At 35.7% G+C, this 22,500-nt stretch overlaps 1 protein-coding gene across 1 annotated transcript in view; it reads right to left on the minus strand.

Annotated features, from left to right (window-relative positions):
- Nucleotides 1–22,500, minus strand: part of LOC143035592 (tachykinin-like peptides receptor 86C) — a 455,527-nt gene that overhangs the window by 253,713 nt on the left and 179,314 nt on the right. Inside the window, exons 4-5 of the mRNA XM_076202459.1 lie at nt 7,874–8,008; nt 2,430–2,432 (exon numbers count right to left, since the gene is read on the minus strand). Coding sequence (XP_076058574.1) covers nt 2,430–2,432; nt 7,874–8,008 — 138 coding nt within the window. The remainder of the gene's footprint in view (nt 1–2,429; nt 2,433–7,873; nt 8,009–22,500) is intronic.

The raw sequence follows: 22,500 nt of genomic DNA on the forward strand, positions 1-22,500 counted from the left end.
TTATGACATTCCGCCATGGCATTCAATAGACAGGTTAATTGTCTCTTGGGTTCATTGAATACCAATTACTTTCGTTCAGAGGGGCTTCAATGTTCAAACCATGAACGAAGAATTCCGGGAAGTTGGCCGAACGAAGTGAAAAGAGCGCTCAGCGTGGGAGGGTAGAAGGGAAGAGTGGGAAGGGGGAAGGCGGAGGGGGAAGGGGGGGTGGAAAGGAGGGAGGAGTTTTGAAAGTTAGCAGCAAAATCCCTTGGACTAGTTCTCTGGGCCCAAAACTTAGGAGAAACATTTTTAAGTATCAAAATTCACTTGGAAAAACTCGTAAGCAGTTTGATGTTTGTTTTTTGTTTTTATGTTCATGTATCTATACATTTTTTTAATTATTAGTTTACTTATTATCTATTCATTTATCTATTTATCTATCTATATATCTATCTATCTATTCATTTAATGATGGACTTATTTACTTATCTATTCATTTATCCATTCATTCACTCATCCATTTATTTATCTACTTATTTTCTAATTATCTGTTTATTCATGTACTCATTTAACTTATCTCTTTCTTTACCTATCCAAATATTTCTCTATTTATATTTTCTGCCTGTTTATATATTCATGCTTCTGTTCATTTCACAATTCATTTATATATTTACTTATTCATTCCTTCATTTATTCATTTATTAGTTTTTTGTATTCCGCCATATTAAGAACTAAGAGGTTTGATCTAAATATGTACCTTAATTTTCAGACTCATCTTGACCTTAATATATACTATTTTATTTACCTTTATATTTTTTTTTCATCTAAATATGTATCTTTATTCTAAGTCTAACCTTCATTTTGGTATCAATCTTGACATTAAACTTGACCATAATACTGATCTTTTTTTTCGATGTCTAAATCTAAGTCTGTACTTTTATTGTGAGATCAAGTATGACCTTAGTTTTTATACTAACCTTGACCTTAAGCCTGACCAAAATACTGAGCTTTATTTCAACATTTGGTGTAAATTTGTTCTGAGATGAAGCCTGACCTTTGTCATGAGCATTTTATTGACTTTAATCTAAATCTGCACCTTAATTGCAAGACCTCCCCTGACATTTTATTGTAACCTTTACCTTAAAAACTGACTGAATGGCGAGCTAACTCGGAAAAAAATCATCGTCAGCCTCCTACAATGGAGTAATTACTATGGTAATGAACTCGACTCCGCTTGGCACTCACCAGCTGAAAGACGGCGTCATAGAATGCTACGGTTTGGCGTCAGATTTCAATTACAGTCAGTCGACCTCTTTCTCCTTCTCTTTCTTCTCTCTCCCTCCCTCTCTCTCTCCCTTCCTCTCTCTCTCCATTCCTCACCTTCTCCCTTCCTTCCTCTCTCTTCCTCCTTCCTCCATCTCTTCCTCCTTTGTTCCTCTTTTTTCTCTATCTTGAAGAGTCACGCACACATATGAATAAAATCACCTGACTTCGTCACCACTCCCCGTTTTCTGTGGACGCTTTGGGTTTATTATTATTATTATTATTTTTAACAACTTCTTTGACATGATCAGGCTATTTTACTATACTGCATCTTTCCAAAATCACCTGACACGTGCCAAGCTCAATCCTGGCACGTGCCAAATTTGGCACGTATGCCAAGGGTTGCCCATCTAGATAGATCTTATATCATTTGGGGTCCCGAGTAGGTGAACAGAATTGTCTGGTGACAGCTAGAATAAAAACAAAATAAAATAAAATAGAATAAAATAAAGTGAAATAAGCGTCAGTCGGTACGCAAAGAATTAAGTAATTATGGACGTGGTACCCCCGGAGACCATAAATATATATATATATATATATATATATATATATATATATATATATATATATATATATATATATATATATATATATATATATATAAATGTACATATATATATATATACATATATGTATACATACATATTTATGTATATATATATACATATATGTATATATATATACATATATATATATGTATATACATATATGTATATATATATACATATATACATATATATATATATATATATATTGCAAATAAATCACTTGAACACGTGATCAGAATTATTCTGGTAACCACTTAAGAAAAAGAAACATAGAAATCAACAATTCATGCACATTCAAGAAATTGATTATTAAGAATTCTCCAAAAAAATTCATGTGGCTGCATATACAAGGTTCCTTGTAGAGATTGTGGGAATTTTTTTGTAGAACAAACAGGTAAAGATCTCTCAACTAGAATAAAGCAGCATAAGTACGGTGTCAGAACAGGACAAGACTCTAATGTTTTATTTGTGCACATGAGGATTATAATCATTGTATAGACTGGACTAAGGCATCGTCAGTTTTATCATGTAATCCTATTGTTTACAGGAACATCATTGAAAGTAGCCTTATCAAACAAACTGAGTCAGTCAATTTGAACATAAGTAATGGTATGTATGAATTAGATAATTACATAATTAAGAACATTTGTAAACAATTCAGTATAGGAGATTTTGGTTAATCCCAAGAGTGGACAAATGACATGGTTCCGTGTGGGGCCTTGTGACCTTTCCTAATTTTTACATGTGGTGCCTTGTGACCTCTCCGATTTTTTTTTTTTCGTATGATGCTTTGTTACCTCTCCTAGGTTTACACTTTTCCATTTAAATTGTCTTTGTAGGATGTGAATTACACGAAAGCGCTTGGAATTTCTCTGTTTCTTTTTCTTAAGTGGTTACCAGCATATATATATATATATATATATATATATATATATATATATATATATATATATGTATATATATACATATGTATATATATACATATATATATGTGTATATATATATATATCTATATATATACATACATATATATATATGTATATATATACATATATATATATATATACATATATATATGTATATATATACATATACATATATATATATATATATATATATATATATATATATATATATATATATATGTATGTATGTATTTAAAAATAATCACAAAACACGTGACTAAATGATCATGCAGAAACCACAGGGAAATTAAAGTTCGGAATACTAAACGTTTTCGTCTATTACGACATCTTCAGAGTACAAGAAAGAGAAATAGAACACAATATTTATACAGAAATAAGAAAACTGGGGAAGATTACAGCCACATAAAACCTTCAGACTTTATACACACACGCATATATATATATATACATATGAAAACAATAATAGTAATAATAAAACAATAAAGCAGTAATAACAACAAAAAAGGACAACCATGTGGCCGAAAAGTCCACAGGAACATTTGGCACAATTAAGTCATGGTACTATTTTATTATCCTATTAATGATTAAATTATCTCGTTTGAATGAACCTAAACTCAAATTGATGTTATTATCAAAATTGCTTTTTATAAAACTGGATTCAATGATGTTCCTATTTACAACAGAATTACAATTTTTTTTTTAACATTGTCCCAATCAATACTATGGTGTGTCTCCCTTACTTGGACAAAAACCCCACTAGACATTTGGCCCGTCCTTATACTATGTCTATGTTGATTCATTCTGATATTTAATTCTTTACCAGTTTGGCCAATGTAACAGGAGCTACAGTGTTTACAGGGAATAATGTAGACGCATCCTACATAACTGCATAGGGGAATTTTTAATGAGGAGTTCTTTGATGGTACTGTTTTTAAAATAACATCGATATTGAACTCCTTACGGATGCGAGGAAGTCTTACAAGATTTTCATGCAAGGAAAGAACTAACAAATATTTTTTGCAAAAAGTATTATCTTTTGAGGATGTATTAAAATAAGACTTCCTGGCCCTATATTATGATTTATCTTTAACATATTTAGGACATTTAAAGTCCGATGCAATGTCATATATTCCTCTTATTTCTTGATCTAAAAATTCCGGACTGCAAATTCTATAAGCTCTTACAAACATGGATAAAAAAAGAAAACAGAAATCTTTGTATTAATGTGATGTGCAGAATAGAAATGAACATATGACAAAACATTGGTTGGCAATTTATGTTAAAAATTTTGGTATGGCTATGGGAAACCCCTTATCCCTAGTTTTAAACAATCTGTATAGTGTGGTTTCACGTGACGTCACCAAACCGGGACCAAGACATATTGGAGACATTGTCGTGTAAACAAACGTGCTTGCCCGACCTGTTTATCGTGCTCACTTGTCATTTATATATGTTATATATAGATAATTATATAACCTTGATACTAGGCCTAGGCAGTAGGTACACTAAAATCTAGTTCTTTATGTCTGATGCTAGGCCATTTTATTATTATTTACTTACTATGCCTGACCCATATTCTATCAGGAAGCACAAAGTAATAACAAATATTTTGCATTAACAGTGTACATAGACTTGAGTAAGTTTGACATTTTAATCTGAAAATAAAATAAGTCCAGTAAATAAAAAATTTAATGAAAAATAATAATATATTTTGATAAATTAATTATGAATAACTATCATAATAACTTTGTTTATTTCTTCTAATTTCAATTAGTGAAAAATCTAACTTTTACATTTTACAATTGACACATTATCTGTCCATCAAAAAAGTCTCGATAAGGATGTGCTATTAAAATATGTCATATTTAGTCTAGAATTATTGTTTTTTTCATTGTATTTATTTATTTTTACAGAGAAGAAGGCAGAATTGTATCAAAGGGACAGTTCTAATTGGGTACCCTCAGTAAACATGCTTGGTTCAAAAGCAAAACCACCAGTTGCTTCTCCAGAGATCTTAAGGTTTAAACAGCGAGAAGACAGAATTCAAAAGAAAAATGATTATGCAACAGCCGAGTCATTACTATTACTTATTAAAGTTAAGGATACAGCAGAGGTCCAACCTACTACTCCAGGAAGTGGAACACAGACAGATCTGACAGAAGATGTGATGTCTTCAATGATTGAGGAAATGCAGAATTTGAGAACTGAGAATATTGAGCTCCGAGCCAAAGTTGAAGCTCGGTCACATATGTATGATGTAGATGAATTTAAGGATAAAGAGGAGAAAGTGTTATATTGCACAGGATTTCCCACATTCCAGATTTTGTGGACATTTTTTGTTTATCTGGAACCCTTCCTTCCTATAAAAAAACTATGAGCAAATTTCAGATGTTGATTATGACAATGATGAGGTTAAGACTGAATGTGTCAGCTTTATTCTTATCTTATGAGTTTGCTGTTTCTCACTCAACTGTATGCAGAATCTTTTTTGATGTTGTTGATATGATGTACGTCAGGATGAAACCTTTAGTTTTTTGGCCATCCAGAGATACATTTGCTAAAACAATGCCAATGGAATTTAGAAAACATTTTGGAACTAGTGTGTGGTAATTATTGACTACTTCGAGGTTTTCATAGACAGGCCAACTAATTTAAAAGCCAGGGCTGAAACATGGTCTTCCTATAAACATCATAACACAGTTAAATTTCCAAAAAGCTTTGCCTGTAACATACACGTCTGATCTGTTTGTTTACGCTCCAATATCTCCAATATGGCCGCTATTCCGGGTTAGCCGATGAGCTGTGACGTCAGTGCAACCACTCTGTATGGAGTTTTTTGAAAGGGAATTGTATTCTCCCCCGTGAAGTCATCTAGTATCGCTATGTCGATGTCATTTTATGCATTTGGCCTACTGATCTTAATTTGGAAAATTTCCTTATTGAATTAAATTGTTTAGTGACTTCTATTAAATTTAAACCGGAGGTAGAATAAGACAGCAAATTGCCCTTTTTGGATGCTTTTATTATTAGAAAAGATAGATGTTTTAGGTTTGAAATTTTTAAGAAGCCAACCAATGTTTTGTCATATGTTCATTTCTATTTTTTTTCATCCATGTAAAGAATTACATATAAGGATGAATCAACATAGATATAGTATAAGGACGGGCCAAATGTCTAGTGGGGTTTCTGTCTATGTAAGAGACACAAACCATTGACTGGGACAATGTCCAAAAAATTGTTGTTTGTAATTCTGTTTTAAAAAGGAACATAATTCAGTTTTATAAAAAGCAATTTTGATAATAACATCAATTTGAGTTTAGGTTTATTCAAACGAGATAATTTCATCATTAATAGGATAATAAAACAGTACCATGACTTAATTGTGCCAAATATTCCTGTGGACTTTAATGCCACATTGTTGTCCTTTTTTGTTGTTATTACTGTTTTATTGTTTTATTATTACTATTATTGTTTTAAGGTGTATATATAAGTGTGTATATAGTCTGAAGGTTTTATGTCGCTGTAACCTTCCCCAGTTTTCTTATTTCTGTATAAATATTGTGTTCTATTTCTCTTTCTTGTACTCTGAAGATGTACTAGACAAAAACGTTTAGTATTCCGAACATTAATTTCCCTGTGTTTTTTGCATGATATATGCATATATATCTTTATATATACCAATTTTATTTGTCTTGTTTTGTATATGCCACGCAATGTGCTTTTGATACGCTTCCCCTTCCCTCCACCCCCTTTTATTTGAGGGGCACAGATTCAACTAGGGGACCATTTTGCCAAACTCAATCACATCATGTTCAGTTTCATGCCGGTACAAATTCGCGTTGGTCAGAATTAGCATCCTCCTGACTAACTAAGCCAATTTCCGTGGACGTTCCTTTCAGAGGAAATACAATTTTGAACTCAGTAAATACACACACACACAAACACACACACACACACACACACACACACACACACACACACACACACACACACACACACACACACACACACACACACACACACACACACACACACACACACACACACACACACACACACACATACACACACACACACACGCACGCACAACACGCACACACACACACAAACACACACAAACACACACACACACACACACACACACACACACACACACACACACACACACACACACACACACACACACACACACACACACACACACACACAGTAACAAGATAAAAAAATGTGTCTTGGTAATTATTTCTTTCTTTACATACAGGTAATAACGATGTTTTGGTTAGAACCGCGATGGTTAGAAAAAATATTAGAAAAAAATCTGACGGGAATTAAAGTGAGTGAGAAGCATACGCCAGGAGGCGCGTAATATTCTAAATAATCTCAATATGTAAACATCTCAATTTAGAAGCATTAATGAAACAATGGTCAACTAGAATGGTTGAAAAGACTATTTTTTAATGAGCTGGGTTTCATGGCTTCGTTTACTAAATTAGGTTTGAGAGGTAGGAAACATCAATTTCGTATGCTGGGTTTAGGTACTTCATAGATCTTACAAAATGCTGCTGCATTCGAAAGATTGAGGAAATAGTTTTTTTTTTTTTGGGGGGGGGCTAATCTATCTGATTGATTTTTTTTATTTTTTATTTACAAGATTTAAGTTTATAAGTTATAGATTTTTTACAAGATTTTACAAGATTTAAGTTTATAAGTGAGAGAGCCCGTTTATAAGACTGAAGAACTGAAAGATTGAAAAGATCAGTTTTGTAAGAATACTGTAGATCTCTCTGGCTTCATAATTTTACATGTGAGAGCCCGTTTATAAAAGCTGAAGGATTGAACATATCAGTTTTGTACGAACTTATCTTTTTTGTTTCATTACGTTACAATAGAGAGAACCCATTTATAAGTAGGAAGAATTGAGGGATTGAAAATACCAATTCTATACGAATTGATCTCTCTGGGTTCATCAATCTTATGAGAGTAAGGTTTTCTGGGTGATCCACTGAAGCAGGTAGAAGTCAAAGAGTGTAACAAGGTCAGGGATCTGGTTCATGGAGGTGCCTTAAACCCTGAGTACTACTGTTGTTTACTTACTCGAAGGTAACAGTAGTCGAGTAGGGGAGTATGGGAGCCGAGAGGCAGATGGAGATGGTCCAGATGGCTCCGATCAGGAGGAGGAAGCAGCACTTGGACATCCGCGGTCTTAGAGGCCTCATGGCATTGCGAAACCTAAAATAAAACGAAAAAGAGAAAATAATAATAACTAATAATTAATAATTTGATAATGATAATCATAATGATAATAATAATAATAATAATAATAATAATAATAATAATAATAATAATAATAATAATAATAATAATAATAATAATAATAATAATAATAATAATAATAATAATAATAATAATAATAATGATAATAATAATAATAACAATAATAATAATAATAATAATAATTATAATAATAATAATAATAATAATAATAATAATAATAATAATAATAATAATAATAATAATAATAATAATAATAATAATAATAATAATAATAATAATAATAATAATAATAATAATAATAATGATAATAATAATAATGATAATAATAATAATAATAATAATAATAATAATAATAATAATAATAATAATAATAATAATAATAATAATAATAATAATAATAATAATAATAATAATAATAATAGTAATAATAATAATAATAATAATAATGATAATAATAATAATAATAATAATAATGATAATGATAATAAGCATAATAGTAATAGTAATAATAATAATAATAATAATAATAATAATATAATAATAATAATAATAATAATAATAAATAATAATAATAATAATAATAATAATAATAATAATAATAATAATAATAATAATAATAATAATAATAATAATAATAATAATAATAATAATAATAATAATAATAATAATAATAATAATAATAATAATAATAATAATAATAATAATAATAATAATAATAATAATAATAATGGTGGGGGGGGGAGTGTTAGAAATGGACGAAACTGATATAGTGAAAGTGAAATAATAATAATAATAATAATGATAATGATAATGATAATAATAGTAATAATAATAATAATAATAATAACAATAATAATAATAATAATAATAATAATAATAATAATAATAATAATAATAATAATAATAATAATAATAATAATAATAATAATAATAATAATAATAATAATAATAATAATAATAATAATAATAATAATAATAATAATAATAATAATAATAATAATAATAATAATAATAATAATAATAATAATGGTGTGGGAGGGAATGTTAGAAATGGACGAAACTGATATAGTGAAAGTGAAATGTGTGGCTGCTCTGAAAATGCACTGAAAGTAGTGAAAAAGTGAAAATATACAGTGAACAGACGAGAACAATACCGAAGATGCCAACAGGCCAGAGGTGCCAATATTAGGGTCATTGGTAAGAATTCCCATCCCCCATCCCCCGAGAGTAACTGCCTCGAAGCACGGAGACAGGCCACTTGAATGGGTGTGTGAGCATAACGGTATGGTATTCGTCACTTAAAACAGAAACATTAAGATGTTTTAAGATGTATTAAGGTACCTTATTGCCTTTTCTAAATAATTTTTTTCTATTTATTTATTTATTTGATTCTATGTTATTTCTTATTTGTTTATTATTACTATTGCTTTTTCAATTATCCAGCTAAAGTATTCTTTATTTATCTTTTTATTGATTGATTGATCGATTGATTTATCTATTTATTTATTCATTTATTATCGTTCTTTAATCTTCTTTTATCTTCTTTTAAATACCAAAGCATAAAGCAGAAATTCACATAGTTATACTCAACATCCTCTCCACACCACCACAAGCCTGGATGCATTGATTCAAAAGATATAGATTATAATTTATATCTATGTCTATATTTCCTTCATATCTCCCTCGCTCCCTCACGGTCCCCTCCCCCATCTCTCTCTCTATCTCTCTCTCGCTTTCCTCCTCTCCCTCCTCCTGTCGCTCCCCCTCCTATATTCAAGAGCCACAGGTTTAGAGCCAGGATTTGATGGCAGCTCCAGTGCATGGTCTGGTAAAGATAAGTATGACATAGGAGACTAGACTGTTTATAGTTCACATGGGCATTTGCGCAAACCTGATGTTAAGGTATACTTGATGGATAATTGTAGAGGTAGATATAAGTTCAAATATGTAGATGACCGCAGGTGATAAGCTTTGTCAGTGAACGAGGGATAGGCAGCTGTTGACCAAACAGGTTTATTTACTCATTCGTCCGTATGCGAAATTTTGGTTCGTGAGCAGTGTCTAGCATGTCAACATGCAGCTCAAGGCACAATATGGATTTTATGACCCACAGTAGACGTTAGTCCCCTCTTCCCTCTCCCCTCTTCCCTTCTCCCCCTACCTTTTTTCCCACAGCCCCAGAGAGCCGACGTTAACCGCAACCCACCCGTTAAGCCCCCTCCTATTTTACAATCCTTATCCTTACCCCATCTTCTCTTCTCCATCTCTCCTTTTTCCCTATCTCTCTCTCCCTTCGTATCCTCTCCCCTCCCATCTATCTGCCTTCCCTCTCACTCCTCCCTCCCCTTATTCTCTCTCTCTCTCTCTCTCTCTCTCTCTATATATATATATATATATATATATATATATATATATATATATATATATATATATATATATATATATATTCATCCATCTGTCTCCCTCTCCCACTCTCTTTCTCCTTCTCTCGCCTCCTCTTTCTCTTCGTCTATTTCTCTCATCCTTCTATTTCTCTCTCAAAATCCTCTCCCCTTCTTTCTCTGTCTCTGGCACTTTGTCTCTCTCTATCTCTCTGTCTGTCTGTCTGTCTCTCTCACCCTCTCTCTCTCTCTCTCTCTCTCTCTCTCTCTCTCTCTCTCTCTCTCTATCTATCTATCTATCTATCTATCTATCTCTCCCTTTCTCTCTCCCTCACCCTGTCTCTTATTTTCTCATCCTATTACCCACCTCCTCCTACTCCCCTCCTTACCCCCTCTCCCATCTCCCTCTCCTGTTCTCCCCATCCTCCCCCTCCTTCCTGTCGCTTCACTTCCCTTAGCGTTTCTCTCCTCCTGCTCCCTCTAAATCTATATCCATCATACGTAACTACCATCGAATCTCACGCCCTGACTCTCTTTCCCTTGCTGCCCCTCGCATTATATATGCGCAATTGCATTCGCGGGCACCCCTACCTCTCTCACTCCTCTTTTCCAAATGCTTTATACATATCTCTCTATCCCACGCTTTCTCTCAGACCTGCATAAGTTCTCTCAGACAAACATAAGGGGAAATTGTGATCTATCATTTGAGAACTGGGTACTGGTAAGCCAGGGAACAAACATAAAATGCCAATTGGAAGGAATTAAATTACCACAAAGGCTGTGCTCTGGTGCTGGCACAGGTGGGGACTGGGGAGTCTAGTGCTGTCCATTTAAGTCACCCGAGATGGTTGGCAAAACATGCTACGTTTATGCATCTGAACAGCAAAATTGCAGGCAGTGCGCATGCGTCAAAAATGGAAGGAAATGCACAAACTGCAGAAGAGGAGGGTAATGCAGAAATCAAGGGAAGCAACAACCGCCGGAGGCGGAGAGTGATCAACTGGGAGAAGATGTGGATAATGTGGAGGATGGGAGTGATACAATGGAGATGAACGTGGGTGGTGGTCTTGTGAATAAGAGAGACTCAGAAGAGGGAAATTATCCCACAAACTTGAGGCCGGAGGATGAAAGCCCACGTCATCAAGAGCAGCAGGGTGGGAGAGAGAGAGGAGGGCAGGTTCTGGTAGACATGGCAGCAGCCCAGGGCCAAGGAGAGGCTGGACGACGCCTACAACAGGATACTTGCCTTCTCCCCAGGAAACCTCTTCACCCCGCCTAAATGCAATGCAACCAAAGGCCTAATAGAGGAAATGACCCATCTATTAAGAGCATATATAAACTCATCTCCCTACGCCCCGATGGTATTCAAAACGCTAGCTATCCTTCCACACCTTACATGTCAGAGGACCCACAAAAAATCTAAGCACTCGGAGAATGTCCAGGCATTGCAACGGAGGATGAAACAATGGGGAAAGGGAGAAATGGAGCAACTGTTGATGGAAGCAGAGGCTATCCAAGATAGACTCAACAAGGGCACCAACAGAAAGAAAAGTCCAGAAGACAAAGACAGAAAACTTATAGACAAGATGTGGCAGGGAAAGGTTGCGGCTGCCATGAGGTCGCTCTCAGGGGAGAATAAAGACCCTGGAGTTCTACCCCTAAACGAGAAAAACATCCAAAAGCAAGACCAGCAAACCTGGCCTCTAAATTCAGTGGTGACTACCTCCCACACCACGAGGTAGTCTTTGACAGCATCACAAGAGAAAGTATCTGGAACCTTACTCTACACACCCAGAGAGCGGCGGGACCATCGGGCTTGGATGCGTCTGGATGGAAATGTCTCCTTAGCACCTGCCTATTTGGGACGACAGCGGGGTGTGTGTGTGTGGGGGGGGGGGGTGGACTGCAGGAGGCCATCGCTGGTTTGGCAAAGAAACTGGTGACTTAGGACTGTCAGCACCTGGAGGCACACACAGCGTGCAAACTTATCCCGCTGGATAACCTGGGTATCGTCCGATTGGTATAGGCGAGGTGTTGAGAAGAATAATAGGAAAAGCCATCATGGAAGTCGTCAAGGACTAGGTGCGAAAAGCGGCTGGCAACCTGCAGGGGCAACAGGCGGGTTCCAAGGCAACAGTCCACGTCATGAGGGAGATATTCGAGGAACCAGACTGCGAAGTAGTCTCATTAGTCTATGCATCAAACGCATTCAACAACTTAAATAGAAAGGCTACTATACACAACATCAAAATTAAGTGCCCAGTATTAGCCAAGTATGTGGAGAACACATACAAAGAACCTGCAAAGCTATTTGTTACCAACAGGGTTGAGAAAAAAAAAAGAGACGAAAGTGGAGATCATCAAATCCGCGGAAGGCACCACTCAGGGAGACCCGGTAGCCATAGCAATGTACGCTCTTGGTCTTATGCACCTGCAGCAGAGGATACAATATGAGGACACCAGGATCAAACAGGTAGCATATGCAGATGATCTCACGGGGGCAGGAAAAGTAGCTGACTTAAAAAAAAAGTGGTGGGATCTGGTGCCAGCTGGCACACGGCCCGGACTTGGGTTATATATCGAATGCAAAGAAGTCTGTCCTCATAGTAAAGCCAGAATACTTTGACAATGCCAAAATGCTCTTCGAGAACAGTAAAGTGAAGGTAACAAAAGAGGGGGAAAGACATCTCGGTGCAGTGATCGGCTCAGAATCTTTTAAAGTTTGTTGAAAATATGTTGAAAAATATGTTGAAAAGAAAGTTAATGAATGGGTGGCGGAAGTTAGGCTTCTAGCCAACTTTGCAAAGACCGAATCGCAGGCGGTATATGCTGCATTCGGATATGGTGTTAAACATTTGTGGAACGACATATTAAGGACGGTGCCGAACACCACCGACCTACTAAGACCCCTTGAGGAAACCATCAGAAATTAGCTAATTCCGGCCATCACCAACGGACGGACAATAAACAAAAAGGAAAGAAAACTTATTGAACTTCCGCCTAGAATGGGAAGGCTAGGCATCTCCAACCTGCTAAATCTTGCCGACATAGAACACCAAAACTCCCTGAAAGTCACGTCCTCCTTGACAAACAACATTGTGTCGCAAGATCAACGGAAGGAGAATAACATGGAGGAAATCAGAGAAATTAGAAGAAACATTTCAAAGGGAAGGGAAGGGAAGAGAGGCAGAAGGAGGAACTTCGAGCACTTTTAGCTCGGCTATCAAATTGTATAAAAAGAAAGATAATGGCGCAGGAAGTTGGGGCGTCCAATTGGCTGACAGCACTACCAATCAGGGCAAAAGGGATTCACCCTAAACAAAAAAGAATTCACGGATGCCATTGCCCTGTGGTATGGATGGCCATTGGAAGTGCTGTCTAACAGATGTTTCTGTGGTGTACAGTTTACTCCAGATCATGCAATGACATGCAAGCAGGGTGGATTCATTTGCATGCGACATGATGAGGTGAGGGATCTTACTGCCCAAATGCTTCGGGAAGTGTGCAAGGATGTGACTATCGAACCAACATTACTCCCACTAGGAGGGAAGAACTTCATATACCGTGCGTCCAACACATCAGATGAAGCAAGAATGGATGTCAGCGCAAGAGGTTTCTGAACACGAGGACAATTGGCTTTCTTTGACATGCAAATATTTGATCCGATGGCCCCTGTTACAACAACTTAACCATTGAGGCATCCCACTCCCGGAACGAGTATGAGAAAATCAGTATATACGAAGAGCGTATACACAATGTGGACCAGGGCTCATTCACTCCTATAACCTTTACTACTTCAGGTGGGATGGGTCTTAGAGCAAAGGCATTCTACGCTCGGCTTGCTGAGGTGATGGCTGAAAATAAACAACAACCAAAAAGCAGCATTGTTTCACGGATGAGATGTAGACTATCATTCTCACCCCTAAGATCAGCCCTCCTATGCCTGAGAGGTACCAGGTCCCCACCGCCCAAATCAACACATATACAAAACCTAGATTTTGAGCAGACGGTGGTTGACAGTAGGATAAATGAACTTCTGTATAAGGCTATAGTAAAAATAAAAATAAAAGGGTCGTCGACCAGTCATTGGCGAGAGAGGGGCCAATAAACTGTGTCTGCGGGAGACAGACAGTTCCACGAGGATGGAGGTCGTGTTTTATATATAAAAAAGTAGAAGTAGTAGTAGTAGTAGTAGTAGTAGTAGTAGTAGTAGTAGTAGTAGTAGTAGTAGTAGTAGTAGTAGTCGCAGTAGTAGAACAGAAACAACAACCAAAGAGCAGCATTGTAGCGTGGATGAGATATAGACTGTCATTCTCACTCTTAAGATCAACCCTCCTATGCCTAAGAGGTACCAGGTCCTCACCCCCTAAATCAGCACATATGCAAAACCTCGATTTTGAGCAGACTGTAGTAGAAAGTAGGATAAACAAACTTCTGTATTAGACTTTATCAAAGTGAAATAATACAATATATAAAAGGGTAGTAGAACATAGTCAATAAACTGTGTCTGTGGAAGATAGATCCTGACTGTTTTCACAACACAGTTCCACGAGGATGGAGGTCGTTAAAGACAATAGTAGTAGTAATAGTAGGAGGAGGAGTAGAAAGAGGGAGAGGAGGAAGAGGAAAAGGGGATCAGTCTCCGGTTGTTATTTCTTTTGTGAAAAGGTAGGGGAAATACAGACCAAGTTGATAAAGAGAGATCCTGGTCCTAGTCCGAAGACCGAATGTCGGCCCCTCGGGACAGCACCTCCAAATATAAATGAGGAAGTTGATGGAGTTTGAAAATAGGTGGCAGGAAGATGACTCTCGTATCCCACCACCTGAAGAAGTTAATCAAGATATTCTTAACCACTTTCTGTTGTGAGGATCAACCTTCACTTCAATAAACCAGTTTAGCATTAATTAGAATGAGACTTGTGAATTAAGCTCTCGATAATTCCTCTCAAATTAGCCCTTCAACTAAATAAACTAGATTAGCGCTAGTTAAAACGAGACTTGTATGTTGGATTACGGTGTACAGTTAGATCTATTATCTCCATTCAGATCTGTGACTCACAAGGACCCAATTATATCCAGTTCAAGCCGAATATCCTGCCATCTCAGATGTACTGATAGTACTGAGAGTATACGTAAACTTAATCGACGTTTGATCTAATTGTTTTTTATCTATTTTTTTCAGTATGCTTTTATTTAGTTTCCTCACGTTTTTGTAATGTTTTACCAAAAAGATGAAATTATATATATGAGAATTTATTTTCCTTCACACCTTTTATTATGGAAGGCTTACGTGAATTAACAAAATATATTCATGTCTGAAGGTCATGCTGCACAGAGAATATGTGAATATGAAATTTTTGCTCGCCTGTATTTTCTATATTTTTCTGTTGTTTCAGTCACCGTAGACAACTGCAGTTTTGTGTTGGTGTTGTTTTAGGTTGTTTAAGTCTGATGTGTGAATTAAAGATGAAGGTGAAGAGCCTACGCCAGGAGGCGCTGGGTAGCTTCGGACAAAGATGTCACCCTTGCCCTATTATGCGCTTGGGGATTATTGGGGGAGGGGGATGTAACAGTAACTGCTGGGAATCGGAGAGGAGTGCGGAACTCGAACCCACAACTAACCAAATGAAAGACCAACACACTTCTGATGACGCCACCAGCTCACTGTGTGAAGAGAACTTGAGTGTAAATCTAATAAAACATGCACAAAAGAAAACATTCAGCATTTTTACAATTGTTCTTTTTTAATTGAAAATATGTATATGATACTATTATGAAGGGCAATTAGTCAGCCCTTTGAAAGCATAACACCAACAGAAAAAAGCACATATTCTAAATAATAATTTATTTTATTTTCAAAACTGTCAAACAACTCTAGTTCCCCCAAAAATAAACAAATAAACAAGCAAATAAACAAACATAGGGGTGTATTGTTCAATCTGTGTTATAGTTGAATCTTCTCACCATTCATTATATAAGTCATAAGGGATTTTTTTTATATAAATACTTACTATCTGCTAACAGTTTACTGACCATTTCAACAAGAGACCCCTTCAATTTGCTTGAAATCGTCGAGGATGCTTGTGCGAAGTTTGACAACATTGTCGTGGGATAAATCTTGGTAACACTGTCAGAAACTAAACTACTCGTAAGGTAAAGGAGAGCAGATCATGCAGGAATTGAATTCTTCATCAAAGAGACCACTGCATTAAACTAACCTGACCGAACTTAAACTGTAAGAGGCTGGTAGAGAAATGGGTAGAAAGAGGGGTAGATGACGAGTGTTATATTTTTATAGTTTATGTATTTATATAATACCCGAAGGTGGGAATGCGAGGAATTGCATAAGCTCGCTCTCAGCCTTATGTTTATAAACAATAACCGGGGAACTTATTTCATTGTTGATATATACAATATTTTATTGACTTGTAACCTAAGGGGGTTATGCAGAGATCTGAGATTGCTTAAGTAAACAATATTACATATAGACTTGTAACAACGAATCTGATTGGAGAAAGGGTGGAGGAGAAAATTCAATTGGTTCGCGGTTGTAGCCTCACGCCTTTTGGGGATGATCTTTAATATAAATATAAAGATCATTGGATTAAAGAAATCATTACGTCACTGCAAAACCTACCTAGGACCTAAAAGGTGTGTTATTGACGGGATTCCCTTGGTGTACCCTAGAGAACCAAGTTGTAGTAGAAATCGTGAAGAAAAATAAGAAAAATATCAACTCTTTCAATACCCCATAGACTGGATATTATACTGACTAAAATATACGAACTAATATAAATCCAAACCTAACCTAACCAAACTTAATCTAACCTAACCTAACCTGGACTGTCTTGACCTTACCCAACCTAATTTTTGACTAACCCAGCCTAATCCAGCTTAACCTAATCTGACCTGACCTGATCTGACTTGATTTGACCTAACCTGAACTGACCTGACCTAACCTGACTCATATTAAATTTCCTGAAACCGATCGAAGGTTTGAATAACCACAAAAAAAAAATTATCATGATTTTTTATCAATTAATCTATTTATTTACTTCTTCATTTAGTTATTCATTTATATATTTATTCATTTGTTTATTTTTAGTTTCTGTTGTGTTTTTTCGAGTTTTGCGAAAAAGTTAACACACGCCGATCCTCCCAAATACAACGAAAAAACAAACAAGAACAAACACAAACAGAAAACACCCTCATCCGGTATGTCACAATGTTTTCCCTTTTTTATTTTTTTTAACTGCGACACTCAATTTTATTATCGCGACCCAATAAAACGGTTGTTGTACTTTTTTCATACATATACACACGCATACATGCATACATATATACATACAGACATACATACGTACATAAGCACACATACATACATGCATACATGCATACATACATACATACATACACACACATACATACATACATACATACATACATATATACATACATACATACATACATACATACATACATGCATACATACATAAGAGTACATACATACATACACATATACATATCTACATACATACATACATACATACATACATACATACATACATAAATACAAACATACATACATACATACATACATACATGCATACATACATACATACATACATACATACATACATACATACATACATACATACATACATACATACATACATACATACATACGTACATACATACATACATACGTACATACATACATACATACATACATACATACATACATACATACATACATACATACATACATACATACATACATACATACATACATACATACATACATACATACATACATACATTCATACGTACATACATACATACATACTGTTATGCATTTGTCTGTTGCGTATTAATCGAAAGATTATTTACCGTACGTCTGACAAACGTAAATTTGGGTAAACACCTTTCGAATTTCTACTTTAATGATATAAAATTAATTTCCTGGATCGTATACAAATGCATTGTTGAGCATATGATGTAAATTCCTCTTCAAAGAAGAAGTATTAATGGTATTAGTTTCTCATAGAAATATGTCAAAAGATTTACATAACAGATGTGTCGTATTGGAACCTTCCAGTTGTTCGAGAACTGATACCTGAGTTCGGCTTAGAAAATTAAGAAGTTTATTCTATACATAACCGTTCAATATTATCACATGTTTCTTATATCTTTTTTCCTTATTTTTTGATGTTTATATATTGAAATCTTGGTTTTCGTTTTTACCGGTTACCATTTTTGCTTTAATGAACAACGGCTCTCGAAGAACTCTACTTTATAATATTGTTAAATTTCCATTATTATAAACCTTAGAATATGTTATGTATTTTACTATATAATTTTGATGTAATTAGATAAGTTGATAAAAAACCTCGGTTGAATCCGAGCTTTCCTCAAGTCACGGAAACGACTGACAGTTAGACTTGATTCAACTAATGAACGATACGGTGTACTCTAGATGCCTAAAATTGATATCTGAGAATCTGGTCGTGCTACGCCCTGAACAGTTCTCACTCTTTATAGATAGCCAGACCGCTATCATTCCCACGTGCTCACACCCATATGTAGCTGTTTTGGTATTATAAACGAGTACAATCCAGGATACTGTTCAACAATCGGCTTGATACGGTTTTCTGTAGTAGCTAACTACCCAGACTCTGGTAAAACCGTATAGACTGAACAGCTCCAATTAATGTCTTTTTGTAAAACTGTATATTTTTTCTTATAGAAGTTGCTCAGCGGTCAGAAGCCTAAGGCCCGAACACTTCACCTTTGTACATAGTCCCACTTTCCGTTACCTTCATTAAATCTGTCAAATTTTCTTCATGTGTCTGAGATAAGAGGGAGGGTGGAGGGGTGTGGAGTGTATTCAGGGATGGAATGGGTGGGAATGATTTTATGCCTTTTCCTTTTTGGCTACCTCCCTTGTAAGGGGGAAAAAGCCTTGGTATATGTATGTATGTATGTATGTATGTCTGATGAACCTTTCTCTCCTAGCCCACTAGCCCCTTGTGCACGAAAATCGAAGCGACTTCGTGTGGGAAGGCGGTCCTGTACAGAAATCTATATGGGGGATCGTGAAGTATGCCAGGATTCCAGTGACGACCGTGGAAGGAGAGCTTTAACCACACGACCGTAACAATACATACATTCATACACATATACTGTCTTTACATACATATACTGTATATACATACTCCTGAAGAGCTGGAGTCCGGGGACCATTCTATAGATGAAGACAGTAAACGCTGGACTCGTCGAAATAAGTTTATTCCTACGTTTAGAACTCTGTTCGGGGATCGTCTTCAGGAATATAAAAAGAGAGCAAAGGGGATCAATATAAAGAGTATGTATGCCACCCTGGGAAAGGTCTCCCAAAGTGACCGTTAATTCCCAGACAGTACATTCCTCACCAGGTAGGATACCAATTTACTTCTTGGCTTGACCATTGACACTTTGCTTGTCTCCAGAACACGCCCCGTATTTTTGTTTTTTAGGAGAACAATGTAGTACAATGCACCAGCTTGGAGATTTTGCCTCCTAGGTTTATTGACATTTATACGCTGTTTCTCCTTTGTATGTGATTGTTGATTTACTCTATTGGACTATTTTGTCTCTTCTGTTTTTGTATTTATTCCTCTATATTTAGTTTTACGGGCAGAGAATGACATGATGAATTGGACACAAATATTCGAATAACCCTCCCCCACCCCCAACCAAGTCCCAGCGCCCAACATCGAACCAAAGTGAAGAAAAAATCGGAAGATGAGGAGCGAGACTTTACTCCCGTGGTTAAAAATAAAAGTTACGGACGTATCGCTCACAAACTTAACGAAAGTGGCTCGGAGTTGTTCATTTCCCTTCAAAGATGACGAAAATGGGAAGGAACACAAGGGTATGAAGGCCATAAATAAGGTCAGTAAGACCTCAGAGTTTTCCACCAGTTACTTGCCGTCGAAAATAAAGTAAATTGTGATATTTCGTCAGAACGTCGGCGGAGTCCTGTAGCTCCGGCGGAGACCTGTGGCTCCGGCGGAAAAACAGAGGATGACGTCATTCGGTGCGCTGGTTAACAAAGTGCGCGTACGTCACCAGTACCCTCTGTCCACGCACTACAACGGCCAACTTCCCAACTTCAAAATCAGGAACTTATGGGTAACACTTTGTGTGTATTTATACTGCACACATATACATGTTCATTTATATGTAGTATATACATGTATATGTATATTCAATTCCTCCTATACGCGTTTTTTAACATATGAAAATTATATCTTACCATTTTGTTAGTGTGTGTGTGTGTGTGTGTGTGTGTGTGTGTGTGTGTGTGTGTGTGTGTGTGTGTGTGTGTGTGTGTGTGTGTGTGTGTGTGTGTGTGTGTGTGTGTGTGTGTGTGTGTGTGTGTGTGTGTGTGTGTGTGTGTGTGTGTGTGTGTGTGTGTGTGTGTGTATGTATGTGTGTGTGTGTGTGTGTATGTGTGTGTGTGTGTGTATTCACTTGGTCTTTTTGGATCACGTGTTCGACTCGTGATCGACAGCTAGTAACGTGTGTGTGTGTGTGTGTGTGTGTGTGTGTGTGTGTGTGTGTGTGTGTGTGTGTGTGTGTGTGTGTGTGTGTGTGTGTGCGCGTGTGTGCCAACTTATATATGTGTGTGTGTGTGTGTGTGTGTGTGTGTGTGCGCGCGTGTGTGCCAACTTATATATATGTGTGTGTGTGTGTGTGTGTGTGTGTGTGTGTGTGTGTGTGTGTGTGTGTGTGTGTGTGTGTATGTGTGCACATGTTTATTTAGTAATTTAAGTTGTGGTGTAAATAGTGGAAGGAGAGTGTGTGCTTGATGAAATTGTTCAAATATAACGAAAAAGCATCTCAAAATACATATGAAAAAGAAAAGAGAATGAATACGACAAATAGAACAGAGCATGTAAGAACAACGACAATAAGACTATTGTTTGTGGAAAAAGGAAAAGGTGGAAGGAGAGAGTAACAATGAAATATAACTGGCATTCCAGTCGTGCAAGATTATAATAGCGAAGTATATACTGTATAGTTGGAAGTCACAATCCTAACTAAGAAAAACAAAACAAACGAAACTGTTGACTTCATATTTAGGAGAGAAAAGGGAGATATTTGTTCTTTGCATTATGAAGAGGAATTCACATAGAAAACAAGATTGTAAATTAACAAGAAAAATAAAGAAACAAGATGATTTTTGTGGGGCTTGTTTTGAATGTACGAGCAACGAATATAAAACAGAAAATTATATATGGCTCTAGCAATAACTATAAAGATGTATATTTCATGAATTAAGGTACGAATTTCTGGTTGAGAGATAATGATTATGGTTAGAGATACAAAGCGAGGAATGGTAAGAACGTAAACTAAAATAATGAAGAAGCGAAAAAGGAAAATGATGGTCCGGGTAATAATAAGATGAGGATAAGAAATGTATCTGAAAAAAAAAAAAAATCGGAGTTTAGGATGTGAATTCTTTCTTTATCGCAGTGAGATTAAAGTGAGATAAGGAACTAGAGTTAAGTTATGATGCACTATAATAGAAGATTGTGTATAGGTGTGTGTGTGTGTGTGTGTGTGTGTGTGTGTGTGTGTGTGTGTGTGTGTGTGTGTGTGTGTGTGTGTGTGTGTGTGTGTGTGTGTGTGTGTGTGTGTGTGCGTGTCTATAAAACACTAACGTGGGTCATATTCATGAAGATTCCTATGGTTGAATATTTTCTTAATGTGTTGGATTTCATTTTTCATTTTTTTCCATTTAAGGAAAATCTATAAGGCAAGATGAAATTCCCTATATAAATTTCGACAGTAAAAAGACACTAAAAAAACAGAGACAGAATCTAAGACAAATTGAGAAGATTATGTTTCCTATTGTTACATTACTCTATTTATAAGTTACTAGAGAAGCCCTTTAAGACAATTCTTAGAAAATCTAAGAATATTTTGTGACTTAAGCCTTGAAAAATCTAGTACAAAGTTAGTTAATTTATATATATATATATATATATATATATATATATATATATATATATATATATA

The sequence above is a fragment of the Oratosquilla oratoria genome, chromosome 19 (genome assembly GCF_046742065.1).
Source record: "Oratosquilla oratoria isolate Oo_2021 chromosome 19, ASM4674206v1, whole genome shotgun sequence".
NCBI lineage: Eukaryota > Metazoa > Arthropoda > Malacostraca > Stomatopoda > Squillidae > Oratosquilla > Oratosquilla oratoria.